General features: G+C 50.2%; 1 protein-coding gene across 1 annotated transcript in view; it reads left to right on the forward strand.

The window, feature by feature from the left end:
* Positions 1-14807, forward strand: part of LOC107124863 (arf-GAP with Rho-GAP domain, ANK repeat and PH domain-containing protein 3-like) — a gene marked incomplete at both ends in the record, with an annotated part of 57786 nt that overhangs the window by 3274 nt on the left and 39705 nt on the right. The window contains 9 exons of the mRNA XM_015428365.1: positions 2941-3026; positions 4646-4828; positions 5119-5254; positions 7478-7609; positions 7692-7845; positions 10258-10360; positions 12058-12259; positions 12411-12474; positions 14431-14594. Of these exons, the coding sequence (XP_015283851.1) occupies positions 2941-3026; positions 4646-4828; positions 5119-5254; positions 7478-7609; positions 7692-7845; positions 10258-10360; positions 12058-12259; positions 12411-12474; positions 14431-14594 (1224 nt within the window). The remainder of the gene's footprint in view (positions 1-2940; positions 3027-4645; positions 4829-5118; positions 5255-7477; positions 7610-7691; positions 7846-10257; positions 10361-12057; positions 12260-12410; positions 12475-14430; positions 14595-14807) is intronic.

The following is a 14807-nucleotide window of genomic DNA, read 5'->3' on the forward strand; positions in this document are numbered from 1 at the left end:
TGCTCCGTGTGACCGCAGCCTATATATAAAGGTAAAGGTAAAGGTCTCCCTTGCTCGAAAGCCAGTCGAATCCGACTCTAGGGTTGCGATGCTCATCTCCGTTTCAAAGCCGAAGAGCCAGCGCTGTCCGAAGACATTTCCGTGGTCATGTGGCCGGCATGACTATATATATTTACTGTCAAATCACAGCTGACATAGCAGCCTCCTGTGGTTCCCAAGGCAAAAGACATTCAGAGGTGGTTTGCCATTGCCGGCCTCCACGTCACAACTCTGCTTAATTCCCAAGACCTAATGAGATCGGGCTAGCCTGGGCCATCCAGGTCAGGGCTGTTTAGACTAACGATGTGAAATTTCCTGAAATTTTGAAATCATGGTGGGGAGGAACATTTGTTTTCCCAGGAAAAAAAGGAAATTTTGGGGGGAGCCGCGGTGGCTCAAGTGGTTAAGACGCTGAACTGCAGGCTGTGGAAAGCCGGTAGTTCAGCAGTTTGAGACCTGAGTGCACCACATGACGGAGTAAGCTCCCGTCTCTGGTCCCAGCTCCTGCCAACCTGGCAGTTCGAAAGCAAGAAATTGCAAGTAGATAAATAGGGACCACTTTGGTGGGAAGGGAACAGCATTCCGTGCGCCTTGGTGTTTAGTCATGCCGGCCACATGACCACGGAAACGTCTTCGGACAGCGCTGGCTCTTCGGCTTGGAAACGGAGATGAGCACCGCAACCCTAGAGTCGGACTCGACTGGCTTTCGGGCAAGGGAAACTTTACCTTATATATATACACACACACACACACACAATTTATAACTTTACAAATAAATTTTACTATTTAGCATATTTATGAAATTTAAAACTATAAATATCTCTGTTTTCTATTGGAAAAATTATAAAGATCTGCAAACGCCTGCACCCTGTGCTGTCACGGCACACGTATCTTTAATTTGTGCTGTCTGAGAGTTTGGAAAAAGTAAAAGTTGAAGGCAGAAAACAAATTCTGCAGTAAATAAAAGAAAGGCTATTATTTGGACAGAAACAACCAGCATGTCTGGATATTAGCCAGACTTTATAATAGCCAGACTTTAAAACACTTAACTCTTTTATGACATATTATCATTAAATGCAATATAATGTATTAAAGGTTATGAAAATTATTTACATTTAAATTAAGAAAATTTTGTGTGTTTTCAAGAGCTGCAGGGGTTCTATAACAACAACAAACCTTTATTGGCATTATACACTAAGGAGAATGCAAGACATAAGAAGTACTCAATACAGTTAACACAAACCTCGCTTTTTAGAAGCCAGATACAAAACAGTTGCCACTATTTCAACAGCCACAGCATTTTTTGAGGAAAGAAGAAAAAGGGACTTATAATTATCAGATTGGCCTATTAAATCCTTTAACAACCGATCTAAATACTTAGCACGAATGTCCGCATAATAATCACAGTATAGAAAGACGTGCTTAGTACTTTCTACTTCCTTTCTTCCACAATTCTGTGTGTAAAAAGTTTTGGAAAATCTCCCTTGAAGTTCTGCAGAGGGCAACACATTAAAATGTGCTAACATACAAGCTCTGCGAGTACATAGATCATTGAGGGAGAAAAAATATGTTGCTATCATCCCAATTTGGATTGGTGCTATTAATTAATAAACCAATCTGATAATTACAAGTCCTTTTTCTTTCCTCAAAAAAAGCTGTAAGTGTTGAAATAGTGGCAACTTTTTTGTATCTGGCTTCTAAAAAGCGAGATTTCTGTTAACTGTATTGAGTACGTCTTATGTCTTGTATTATGCCAATAAAGGTTTGTTGTTGTTGTTTGCGGTGTGTGAAAGTGATGTGTGAAAGAGCCGCATGTGGCTGCCAAGCTGCAGTTTGGCCACCCCTGCATTAGAATAAACAGTATGATAATTCATGTTCATGATCAAATGCTGTCATTTGGAACCAGTGTGGTGTAGTGGTGAAGAGACGCGGACTAGTATCTGGGAGACCCAGGTTTGAATCCCCATTCATGGATTTTTGCTGGTGCGGCTCTAAGAAGCCGCACTTCCGACGCAGCTTTTCCCGCCGGTGTGACCAGGACCAGAGTTGCGGGGGGGGGGTGTTGTTTTGTTTTTGTAACCAGTGTTCCCCCAAAGTTCCCAATTTTCTCTTTGGAAAAATTAAGAAAGAACTCAGACTTTTACATTCAGTGCAAGTTGGAATGCGTGAAATGCTTTGTAAAACAATGTTCTTCTCACTCAAAAAGAATATATTTCATAGGAGTTTTTTTTCCTTCAGCAGTCTCCCAAATGGGGGGGAAAGACCTTGGGGCAAAAAAGAGACTCTGTCCTTTCTTTTTCCTGTCCCCCCCTCCCCAGGCCTTCACATCTCTAACCTGGACCAGCAACAACTGAGGAGCTTACTCTCCAGTTTCTGCCACAAACCAGTTCACCAAGAATAAGCCCAGTTATAGATCAGCAGCAGGCTGGCACCACCATTCATTGCTAAGCTGGGGCAGTTTGGCTCTGGACAACGTAGAGGCAAAAACAGGCTCTTGCACCAGAGGAAAGGAGACAGCAAGTGGGATGCTTGACTGCTTTTCCCAAGTCATGCATCACACTAAAAATGCCACGTCTTCCCCATAGGGCAGGTGGGGAGCTGACTACCCCTTCCGCCAAGTAAACTTGTATTGTCTTAGCTTCATAATGATCCCCATTCATAACAGAGTTCAGCCCATCAGGACCGTGCCCTTTGCTGCCAGGCCACTGCTGGATCTCCTGGAAGCGCATTGGGCTTGGCTTCAAGGGATTCCACCACATTCTTTGTTCCCATGGCTGCTGCAGATGTAGGCTTGCTTTGGGCCCAGCTGTGAGGCTGGCCCTCCGTGTGCAGCTGGACTGCGTGTGAGCCATTAGCGTGTGCATGCATGTAGGCAACCGCTCAGTCTCACTGCTTCCACAGGTCAGCATCGGAGCCTGGGCTCCAGCATTTCCAAGGTGCAGAGCCTGAAGCTGGACACCAGCGTCTGGAGCAATGAGATGGTGCAGGTATGGAAACGTTCCTGGAGTCTGGGAAAGGGGCCCCAACTGGAGGATGCGGAATGCAAGGGACTTTTGTGGGAAGGAAAGTCCAGGAGGCCAATTTTCACTTGCAAGCAGGGGTCGTTTCGTAGAAAAAGACCTAGGGGAACTCATTAGCATAACTCATTAGCATATGCCACGCCCCCTGACGTCACCGGAAGTGTGTCATAAGGCCACACCCCCTGACATCACTGGAAGTGTGTCATAAGGCCACACACCCCGCCCCCAACGGTCCCGGCCGCCGCCGCTGGCCTTGCAGCTCCACTGCCCCCCATGAGGGGCCCGGCGGTGGACCTGCAAGGCCGGCGGCGGGGCTTCGTCATGTGCCCCGCCCCCCGTACCTCACCCGGGGGAACTGCGATCCCCCGCGATCCCCCCCGAAATGACCTCTGCTTGCAAGGCTTGGGGCGCAGAGCTCTCTGGTGTTGAGGTGCTCTCCCTTGATCTGCTTTGGGGGTGTAGAATCGTGTTCTTGCTCCAAGTGGCACAACGGTTCTTTTTTTTTTTTAAGCCCTCTTAAAATAAACAAACAACAAAAGGAAATCTAAAATACAAAGATACATAAAATGCATAACCATCCTTTCCCCCTTTACAACCATAAACATAGACTTCCTTTAGCAGCAAAGGGCAGTTATGGTATTAATTCAGTCTACTCTATGGCCAGTTCCATCCTCTATAGCCCCTGGCCATACTATGTCTAATTCGAGTGTGTCTCTGCTTTTCTGGTATACTGTTAATCCCACAAGGGGTTTTTTTCCTATCAAGTCGCAACTGACTTATGGTGACCTCATAGGGTTTTCAAGGCAAGAAACATTCAGAGGTGGTTTGCCATGGCCTGCCTCTGCGTAGCAACCCTGGACGTCCTTGGTGGTCTCCCAACCCAAGGATTAACCAGGGCAGATGCTATTTAGCTTCGGAAATCTGATAAGATCCAGGTCAGGGCTCACAAGGGTATAGATGTCCTCAGGGCTTTTTTGGTAGAAAAAGCCCAGCAGGAACTCATTAATATAATAGATCACACCCAACAGCAGAAACTCATTAGCATATTAGGCGACACCCATGACAGTGCAGCTCATTAGCATATTAGACCACACCCCATGCCTTCCATTGGCTTGCCTGGGCAAGCCGGCCCTTGGACAGGCTGGGGAAGGCACGGGGGGGGAGTTTAATGGCCCCCCCCTTCTTCCAACCCCCCCTGGCCCGCCCACCTCAGAGTCGCTGGTGGGGGGTCGCTCTCCAGGCCTTCCCTCTGTAGCCACACATAGAGGTTTTGGCTATAGTGGGCGTAGCCAACTCTGAAGCCAGCCGGAACTCCGTTCCTGTGCGTTCCTGTCCCAAAATAGCCCTGGGTGTCCTTTATTTTCAACAACCAATCTTGTCAGTAAGAATATCAGGTAGATAAGTTAGCAGTAGTGCCTCTGTCTTGCAGGGTATCCGTTTTCTCAACCCAGCTGATACGATTTTCACAACTTGTTTCCAATAGCTGGAGGTATGCGCACATGCCCACCACCTATGAAAGACGTCTGCCACATTTTCTCCACACAATGAGTTCTGATTCCCCCCCCTCCCAACTCTTTCTCTCGTAGCTATTCATTGTGCTGGGGAATGAGCAGGTGAACAGGTTTTGGGCCGGCCGCCTCCTGCCCTCTGAGGCCTTGTACCCGGACGCCAGCACTGAGCAGAGGCGAGACTTCATCACCCGCAAATACCGCTACGGTCACTACCGTTTGCCACATCCTCAGTACAGCAGCCAGGAACACCTGTTGCAGGTATGGCCATGTTTTGCATACCTTATGGCCCCAGGAGTCTCCCCTGGGGCCCAGAGTCAATGGAGCATCGGTGAATACCAACACACTACCCCACACAGCCCTTGGATGTGCACAGGCAGGAGGAGAGAATCCATTTGCCCTCTTCCGGCACATTGTGATCACATTTCACAGCTGCAAGGAGCGTGGCTGTCCATTAGCTCCAGACTTCCCTTTGCCCAAGCGTGGGTTCCCGGTCATATGCAGATGGCTCTTTCTCTGAGTTGCTCTACCGATCGGTTCCCCTCTTTCAGGCGCTGTGTGCGGCTGTTTCTGGACCTGGGCTGCTGAAGATGATGCTGCAGTTCTTTGCCGCCACCACGGAAGGTGAAGTGGGATGTTACGAGGCTGTTTCGGAGGCTGGGAGAGACCGGCATCAGAGTGGTCCAAGCAAATGCCCTCTCCGCCTTCTCTCTGCATCTTCACATGTAGACAAGGAGGGGACGATGACGCCCATCTTTGAGCCCCCTCATCTGTCCTTAAACCCAGCTGCTAATCTGCAGTCAGCAGATTATTATAGGTTGAAACCTACCCTGAGCCTGCTTTGTGGGGAGGGCGGGATACAAATCGAAGGAAATTAATTAATTAATTAATTAATCCCTACCCATGCTGCTGTGGATCGTCTTCCTGACCTCCACCAGACCCGGCAAGGACGTTGCCAATTTATTTTTTTTATTTTTTTAAAGTGTCACCGTCTTTTATGAACATTCCTTTCCTTCCCTTCTATTTCAAATTATCCCTTGGCAACTTAAAGTGAATGATAAGAAAGTAAATACTGGTTGTGTACATACTGAGCTGCGGTGGCTCAAGTGGTTAAGACGCTGAACTGCAGACTATGGAAGGTCGGTAGTTCAGCAGTTTGGGACCCGGGTGCCGCATGATGGAGTGAGCTCCCGTCTCTAGTTCCAGCTCCTGCCAACCTAGCAGTTCGAAAGCAAGAAATTGCAAGTAGATAAATAGGTACCGCTTCGGTGGGAAGGTAACAGCTTTCCGTGCGCCTTGGTGTTTAGTCATGCCGGCCACATGACCACGGAAACGTCTTCGGACAGCGCTGGCTCTTCGGCTTTGAAACGGAAATGAGCATCGCAACCCTAGAGTCAGATTCGACTGGCTTTCGAGCAAGGGAACCTTTACCTTTACCTTTACATAGGTACATAAATGTAGTTGCCTTCTAGGTACGTAAATGTAGTTGCCCGTATTTAATCTGTCTTGGTCCATCAAGGCCAGTACTGTCTGTCTACCCAGACTGGCAGCGGCTCTCAGGCAGAGAGGCCTTTCACGTCGCTGACTACCAGATGCTTTTGACTAGAGGTGTCGGGGATTGAACCTGGGGCCCTCTGCATGCCGAGCCAGGGCTCTTCCACTGATCCACTCTCCCCCTATGCCACCGTGGCTGGAGATTTTTTTGGCTATCAGCCCCCCCATATTTAATCCATCTAGATCCCTTGTTCTTGGCCTTCCGGAGCTGTTAAAACCGTTCTGGTCCAATAAATTGGTCTCTCGTGAAGATTCGACTTCTCCTGCTGGTCTTTTATGAACTCTTACTACTTTTTAAATGTCTGTTTCCTTTTGCTAATGCTGCCTGGCTGCTCTATCGCTGTATTACAAGTGACTGCTGCTAAATTGCTGGTACTTCATTTTATTTGTCTGGGGATCAGGGGTCATTTCGTAGAAAAAGAGCTAGGGGAACTCATTAGCATAACTCATTAGCATATGCCACACCCCCTGACATCAGGGGCCCGGCGGTGGACCTGCAAGGCCAGCGGGAGTGTGAGGAAGCCCCGCCAAGGCCCTCCCTGGCCCCAGGCAGTCAGGGGTGGGGAGAGGCAGGGAGGAAGCAACTTACCCTCCCTCTTCTCCTGCCTCCTCCTGGCTGAATGAGGGCTGGAAGCGGGGCAGCCGGAAGTAGGGGGCGGGGCTTCATCATGTGCCCCACCCCCTGCACCTCACCCGGGGGAACTGCGTTTCCCCCCCCGAAATGACCTCTGCTGGGGATTATTCTTTCCCCCTCTGTATGACTAGTTGTGTTTTTAAAATTCTCAGCTGTATTGAATGCTGCTTTAGAGGAAAGGTGGGGGTTGAAATTTGCTTTAAAAATTCCCTCAAATCAGACTGGAAGAGGGCAACAGACATTTAACTGACCTGCAAGAGCTAGCAAAGGAAACTTTTTATTTACAGAGTTACCAAAAACACCCAAACAGTTTTGTCAATGATGTTTTGGAGAATGGGACTCTCCCCTACTTTGTAAAGTATGTTGTCGAAGGTTTTCACGGCCAGAGTTCATTAGTTGCTGTAGGTTTTCCGGGCTGTATGGCCGTGGTCTTGGCATTGGGGAACTCAATTTTGGAATTCCTACAAGATAATGACTCAGCCCTACCCCACCTTCCTGCGTAGATATATATTACCTGCCTACCGTTTTTCTTCTCACCTTGACACAGAGAGTACTCCATCTTTCTGTACAGCCCGGAAAATCTACAACAACTAATTTGTAGAGTATGTTTGCATTTCTCTGCCGGTCGGTCTGATCCCCCAAATCCTTTGAGGTGAATGCTCCGTGGCACTGTGTAGGCATTCCCAGAACAAAATATAGGAGTGATTCTGTACCTCTGATAGGCAGTCTTGGTGCGGAGGACATGAGCCCAGAAGGAGTCTACAATGAGGTCACCCAGCCAGTGGTGCGGTGTGGTTACCTGCACAAGGCCCCTACAGTGACCAGACTTGCAGGTGCCAAGAAGAGCCGAGAGGGTAAGTAGGAAGGAGGGGTAGGGCCCACTACTTCCTGCGGGAGGAGAGGTCCTGGTTGTGATGAGTGGTCTCTCCCATGCAGAATTTCAGAGGGTGTGGTGCTCCCTGGAGAAGTGTCTCCTGTTCTATGAGAGTGACAAGAGCTTGGAGCCAATGGGAAAGGTAGAAATGGAAGAAGTGATGTCATTGGGCGTCAACAGGATATATGCACCGGCCAGTCCTGGCTCCTCAGACAGGTACTTGGGGGGGAGGTCTCTCTCTCTCTCCCCCTCTCCCTCTCCCCCTCTCCCTCTCTCTCCCCCTCTCCCCCCTCTCCCCCCCTCTCTCTCCCTGTCTCTCTCCCTCTCTCCTTCCCTCCCTCCTTCAGATAGCTCACATTCTCCTCCGTTTTATCCAGTAATCTTCAAATAAATTTCTGTTGGAGCCAGGTCACATTTATGTCGCTGGCGAAGATGCCTAGGGATCCCAGAGCCCCCAGTGTGGTCAGGGGTCCTCTGGTGTCGGGTGCTCTTCTCCAACCCCCAATTACCCCCCCAAAAACCAGCCAAGAACACAATGTGCCTACGTGACCCAGAAGTGACATAGGGATATCAGTGACCAGGGGTGGGAGGGGGCATGACGCTCTGGTTTGGGGGCAAAACTCTATGGTAGAAGCTAATTCTACCACAGAGTTTTGCCCAAAAACCAGAGCGTTGCCCCCCAGTGTGCCCACGTCACTTCAGGGTCACGTGGGGACGTTGCGTTTATTTTCAGTGTTCCTCCCCGCTCCCGGTAAGTTCACCCCCCATCCCCTGCCAGCAGGTCCGAGGGACCTGGCACGCCACACAGTGAGACAGGAACGTGGGACCCAGCCTCCGTGAACAAAGCAGAGAACCGCAGGGTCGCTGAAGGATACAGAAGGCAGAGGGTGTGGCCTGGCTGCCACTGAACCGTGCAGCATCCCACCTGGTTCAACTGCGGGGGGCGGCGGAGGTGCTTTTATACAGTTTAGAAAAGAAACCAGACTTGCATTGCATTGCGTTGACTGGCTAGTCCTTATGTCAGTCATGAAGATCCTCCCTCTGTTCTGCATTCCAGCTGTACAGAGTGCTGATTGGCTGGCTCTTGTCTCAGTCTAGAATCCGCCTTTCTTGTGGAAGCCAGATTTTGACTAGATGGTAGGAGAAGAGGGGTTAAAAGGAAAATAAAGTACCGAGTAACAGAAGTCCCTTTCGTTGTCTTACCATGCCAATCCACCGGCTGCCCTGAGTCCTAACACTCTAAATCCTGCTGAGTGTGAAGGTCATCCCCAAGGAGGGGGGCCTGGAAAGAGCCCTGGAGAGCCAGTGTGGTGTAGTGGTTAAAGTGTCAGATTAGGATCTGGGAGACCCAGGTTTGAATCCCCACTCTGCCATGGAGGCTTGCTGGGTGACCTTGGGACGGTCACACACTCTCAGCCTAACCTACCTCACAGGGTTGTTGTGAGGATTAAACAGAGGCGAGGAGAAGGATGTAGGCCAATGGGTTCCCACTGGGGAGAAGGAAAGGTAAGGTAAAGGTTTCCCTTGCTCGAAAGCCAGTCAAATCCGACTCTAGGGGGCGGTGCTCAATTCCGTTTCCAAGCCGAAGAGTCAGCACTGCCTGAAGACGTTTCTGTGGTCAAGGAACATGGAATGCTGTTACCATCCCACCAAAGCGGTACCTGTTTATCCACTTGCAATTTCTTGCTTTCGATCTGCTAGGCTGGCAGGAGCTGGGGCCAGAGACGGGAGCTCACTTGGGTGGGATATCAATAACATAAATAAATACATTCATAGGCCCCGGTCACACGGAAGGTTTAGGGCTGGAAGAGGGACGGATTGGGGGCGCAACAAACAGGCGCGATCACACCGCAACATCTGGGAAACGGCGCGCACCTGTCCCCAATCCGGCCCTTCAGGCCGAAAAGGCGCATTAAAAAAGAACCTGCAAAAGAGCAGGACTTACCTGAAATCGAGATCGCCGGCGCGCTTGTCTGCAGGAGCAATCGAGGCTCCTGGCCGAACTGCGCATGCGCACACATGCGCAGCCGGCTGCCTCACTCTCCCTTCAGTGGCTCCCCCCCCCCCCCCCCCCCCTTTTTTTCGGGGGGGGGCGGGGGGGGGGGGGGGGAGACCTCTAGTTGCAGCGTTGCGGTGGGGCATTTTGAACAGGGGAGAACATAAGAACATAAGCCCGGTGTGGCAGGGGCCATAGAATATCATATTGTCTGGACTATTGATTTTAGTTATACTGCAGGTTACTCTCACCCTGAATTAAAACAAAAATTGTTAGACAGTGGTGTTGCTTCCAGCTGGACATTTAAGGCCACATTAAGATGCAAGGATATCCAGTTTTTATTACTGTTTAGAACAGCCACGGGAGGGGGGGGCATCAGAACAGGGCCATATTCCCAGTGTAAATCCCCCCCCCTCCCCACAGGGAGAAAAATCTGGTCCCACCGGCTACCATGGAAATTAGACGTTGGATGGAATGAGCCCTTCGTCTGATCCAAGAGGCCTTCCTTTGCACTCTTCTTTCCCATCTGACCCATTTTAAAACTCTTCTCCAGGGTGGGCCTGAGAGGAAGGGACTGCTTCCTTCGGAGCCCGGCTCTCTGTGACCCCCCCCCCCTTCACTTGCTCCAGCAGGCTTCCTTTCACACTGGATCTGTATCTGAGCAACGATCGAGTGCAGCCGTTGGGGGCAGACGGGCCAGACACGCTGCAGTCCTGGGCCAGTGTCATCAGCAAGGTAATGGGAGGAAACGGGAACACCTTCCCACCCAAGTCATTTTCTGCCTGTTTGGTGTCGTGGTTAAGTGCGTGGACTCTAATCTGGGAGAACCGGGTTTGACTCCCCACTCCTCAACTTGCACCTGGCTGGATGACCTTGGGCAAGCCCTAGCTATGATAAGAGCTGTCCTTGAAAAAGAGCAGTCTCTGTCAGAGCTAGAGATGTAAAATTTCCAGAAATTTTGAAGCTTGGAAAAAACCCTGGGTTTTTCCCAGAAAGAAACAGAACTTTTCGGAAAAATTGAAAAAAAATGCTATATCAGCACTTCTTTTTTCTTTTCCAGATTGAAAGTCATTCTGTTACTTTAGGAACATAAAATATGACTATGGACATTTTTACTTGGCATGAAATTATCACAACTAGCATATTAAAAATATAGTGTATCCAAACAATTATTACAAACAGAATACCCAACCACATGCAAAAACAAAACTGAAACCTTTTTATTTTCTTCTGACAATAGCACCTCCTAAAGGAAGAAATGCCTCTTGTTCTTGCATTGGAGAGTTCAGTTTGTAACCTAGGACTTGCTTGTCCTCAGTGCACAGAAATTAGATCAATCTGATACCATACATATTTTTTAGAAATGATTTGGAAAATATTTGAACACCTTGTCTTAAAATATTTCATCATGTTAAAATAAAATGTTCCATAATCAATTTTTTTTCTTTTCTTTTTTCAATTTTCCCGATTTTTCGGGGAAAAAACAAAAAAAAGGCTTCAGGGGAAAAAAAGAAAAAAACAATTTCCCCCCCGAATTTTCCCAGGTTTTTTCCGGGCCTTCACATCTCTAGTCAGAGCTCTCTCAGCCCCACCTACCTCACAGGGTGTCTGTTGGGGGGAGGGGAAGAGAAAGGAGTTCGTAAGCCGCTCTGAGACTCCTTTGGGTAGTGAAGGGCGGGGCAGAAATCCAATCTCTTCTCCTCTTCTTCTTCTTCTACCTCACAGGGGGTCTGTTGTCGGGAGGGGAAGGGAAAGGAGTTCGTAAGCCGCTCTGAGACTCCTTTGGGTAGTGAAGGGCGGGGCAGAAATCCAATCTCTTCTCCTCTTCTTCTTCTTCTACCTCACAGGGGGTCTGTTGTCGGGAGGGGAAGGGAAAGGAGTTCGTAAGCCGCTCTGAGACTCCTTTGGGTAGTGAAGGGCGGGGCAGAAATCCAATCTCTTCTCCTCTTCTTCTTCTTCTACCTCACAGGGGGTCTGTTGTCGGGAGGGGAAGGGAAAGGAGTTCGTAAGCCGCTCTGAGACTCCTTTGGGTAGTGAAGGGCGGGGCAGAAATCCAATCTCTTCTCCTCTTCTTCTTCTTCTACCTCACAGGGGGTCTGTTGTCGGGAGGGGAAGGGAAAGGAGTTCGTAAGCCGCTCTGAGACTCCTTTGGGTAGTGAAGGGCGGGTTATAAATCCATTCTTTTCTTCTTCTTCTTCTTTCCGTCCATCCTGCCCTGGAAGCCCCTGGCTCCTTTTGCCCACCTCCTCTCCCCATCAGCCCTGGTTCATCCCACACGTGGGACCTGTGGCCAGGCCTCGCCATCCGTGCATCGGCTGAAAGGCGAGAGGCCGTTCCCATCCATGCGTTGGTGGGGGGACGAGAGGCTAGCCAGCCTGGGTGTCCTCTCCTTCGGGAGTGCCTTTCTGTGTCTGATTCCCCCTCCCTTGCAGTGGTTCACCCCGCTCTGCTGTCACTGCCTGCTGAGCTACGAGTTCCAGAGGGTGGGCAGGCTGAGCTACAAATCCATGCTGAATCCCAGTCGGTGGCTGCAAGGCTTCTTCGTCCTTCAGAAGTCCCACCTCTTCATCTGCCCCAAGGAAGGGGAGGGAGCCGCCGAGGACAGCATCAATTTGCGGCAGCTGCAGGAGCTCAGTGAGTGCGGACCCGGCCCTGCCGGTGCCCCTGCTCTCTGATTGGCTGGGAGCGAGCAGACGGTTAGCGAGGGCGGCCTGGTCCGAGGTGCGGGATCCACACCCTTCTCTGCAGAACCCTGAACACCCCCCCCTTCTCCATCTTTTTGCAGCCGTCGTCCCCCTTGCCGAAGATCCAGAGAAGAAGGAGATGCTTGTCCTTGTGGAGATGGGGCGGTGAGCTGTGTGAGGAGGAGGAGGAAGGGGCCCTAGATAATCAGCCCTCGCCCGGTGATGGAGGCGGAGAAAGTGCACTCCAGAGCTGGCTCCGGGGAGAAAAATCGAGCAGTCTTTCAGTCTGCCTCTATCATTCCGGAGCCTTCTGTTATCCCTCCGTATAGATGGAGCCAGTTTTCCTTGACACCCGCTCCCCTTAAAATGGACATGTAGAAAGCCTGCAGACAGGGCCTCCAGTCCTGCAGGGTGATTCTGGCTGAAGCAGGGGCTTTCAGACATCCACAAAAGCGGTTTTTGTTTTCTTAATGTTAGACCGATTTCCCACAAGCGCTGCTCCACGCTCGCTCTTCCCTTTTGCCCCGATGGTACGTGTCGATTTCACACAAGCTGCTGGCGGCCGCATTTTCCCCGCGTCTACTCAATCCTCAAAAAACAGGATTGAGTAGACACAGGGAAAATCATGCAAACCGTGGTAAAATGCGGCAGCGCAGTAGCTTGTGTGAAATTGACACGTACCATCGGGGCAAAAGGGAAGAGTGAGCGTGGACTGGAGCAGCGTTTGTGGGAAATCAGTCTCAGTTTAGTAGGATGAGCCCTGTTCCCTGTATTTGGTAGCCCCCTCTGAGCCAAAAAAAAGAAAAGGGGTGGGGAGCTTTCTTGCTGGTTGTCTAGAGATGGCAGAGAACAGTAAAACACAAGGATGTAGCGATTTGGGAAGAACTCTGCCTTGGTTTCTAGTGAAGAAGGAGTTTATTTCATTTCATTTTCATCTGTTCCCCACCAAGTGGAGCTTGAGGCGGTTAACCACATAAAGACAAAGCATAAATAAAAATGCAAATATGGTATAAAATGATCAAACACGCTGGCACTCTGGCATGGCAATCAGATCAGCTGATGGTGAGCCCGGTAAGATTGCCTCGTTGGAATGCCTGGAGGAGCGATTCCATTTTGCAGGGGTGAGCAGCCAGGGCCAATGGCAGCAAAAAGGGCAGGGTGAGGTTCCCTGTGCGTTTGGTGCATGTAGCTTGCAGGCGGTCCATTCTATACACTTTTGAACCTGTGCCTGACATTTCCCCCAAAAGCACTTACATAAGAACATAAGAGAAGCCAATGTTGGATCAGGCCAAAGGCCCATCCAGTCCAACACTCTGTGTCACACAGTGGCCAGAAATACCAGGTGCCATCAGGAGGTCCAGCAGTGGGGCCAGGACATTAGAAGCCCTCCCACTGTTGCCCCCCCAAGCACCAAGAAGACAGAGCATCACTTGCCCCAGAGCCCCTATCTATACCTTGTGGCTAATAGCCACTGATGGACCTCTGCTCCATATGCTTATCTAATTCCCTTTTGAAGCTTGGGGGCATCTTCTATGGAGGGCCCATAACACGGACCCCCTAAATCCAATCTGCACATAACTTGGAGGGCATGCAGAGAAGCGTCGGGGAGGGCCCCTGTGTCTCTGATGTCTTTAGCTTACACAACGTCCATGCTATACACTCCTGAACCTCCTGAATCTGAGCCTGTCATTTCCCCAGAAAGCATTTTCCTGGGGGCACCTTCTTTGGGGAGTTGTATCTCAGACCCCATAAATCCAAACTTCACCAGACTTGGAGGGCAGGTAGAGGAGAGTGAGCCGGAGGTCCCCTGTGAGTTTGGTGTGTCTAACACATGGGGGGGGCATTCTGCCACATCACAGACTGAGCCAGTTTGGCACCAAAAAGTTCAGGACACCTAAAAGTTCATGACGATTTGTGGTTCATGAACTGGGCACACCATGAACCAAAATGAACCGCATTTTCCCTGTTCGTGCCCATCCTAGTCAGAGAGCCTGGAGTTGTGGGGGACAGGTAGAGTCCCAAGTGGTAGAGGGCAGCTGCCGGTGGAAGGGGAGCAAAAGTGAGAACCTGCCCAAAATCCCTGCTGTGCCTTCCCATTCAGATGGGGCTGTTTGCTTTCAGGACCTTTCATCTCCAAGGGGCCTCCCGGCTGGACTTCTCTGCATGGTGTGTGGCTATCCAGGCCTCAGCAGGAGGGCAAGGGAATGCCCTGCGGGACCAGCAGCTCAGCCGGAGCGGCATCCCCATCATCGTGAACAGCTGCATCGCCTTCATCACCCAGTATGGTGAGCGGCCCCTCCGAGTCCTTTCCCGTCAGGCAAGGATCGTTTGTACCGTAATGCAGAGATCCGTCTTTGAGGTTTTCACTACAGATGTTCCCAAGAAAGCGGTTTTGTTTTTTAACTTCCTGGTGGTGGGGTTTCCGTTGAGTTCAGTGTTCTGAAATACGGAGGCCATGCTTGAAGCTGTCTGGTGTTAGCCTATGTAGAAAAAGGAAT

This window comes from Gekko japonicus, unplaced genomic scaffold, assembly GCF_001447785.1.
Source record: "Gekko japonicus isolate JY-2015 unplaced genomic scaffold, Gekko_japonicus_V1.1 scaffold5174, whole genome shotgun sequence".
In the NCBI taxonomy this organism is placed as follows: domain Eukaryota; kingdom Metazoa; phylum Chordata; class Lepidosauria; order Squamata; family Gekkonidae; genus Gekko; species Gekko japonicus.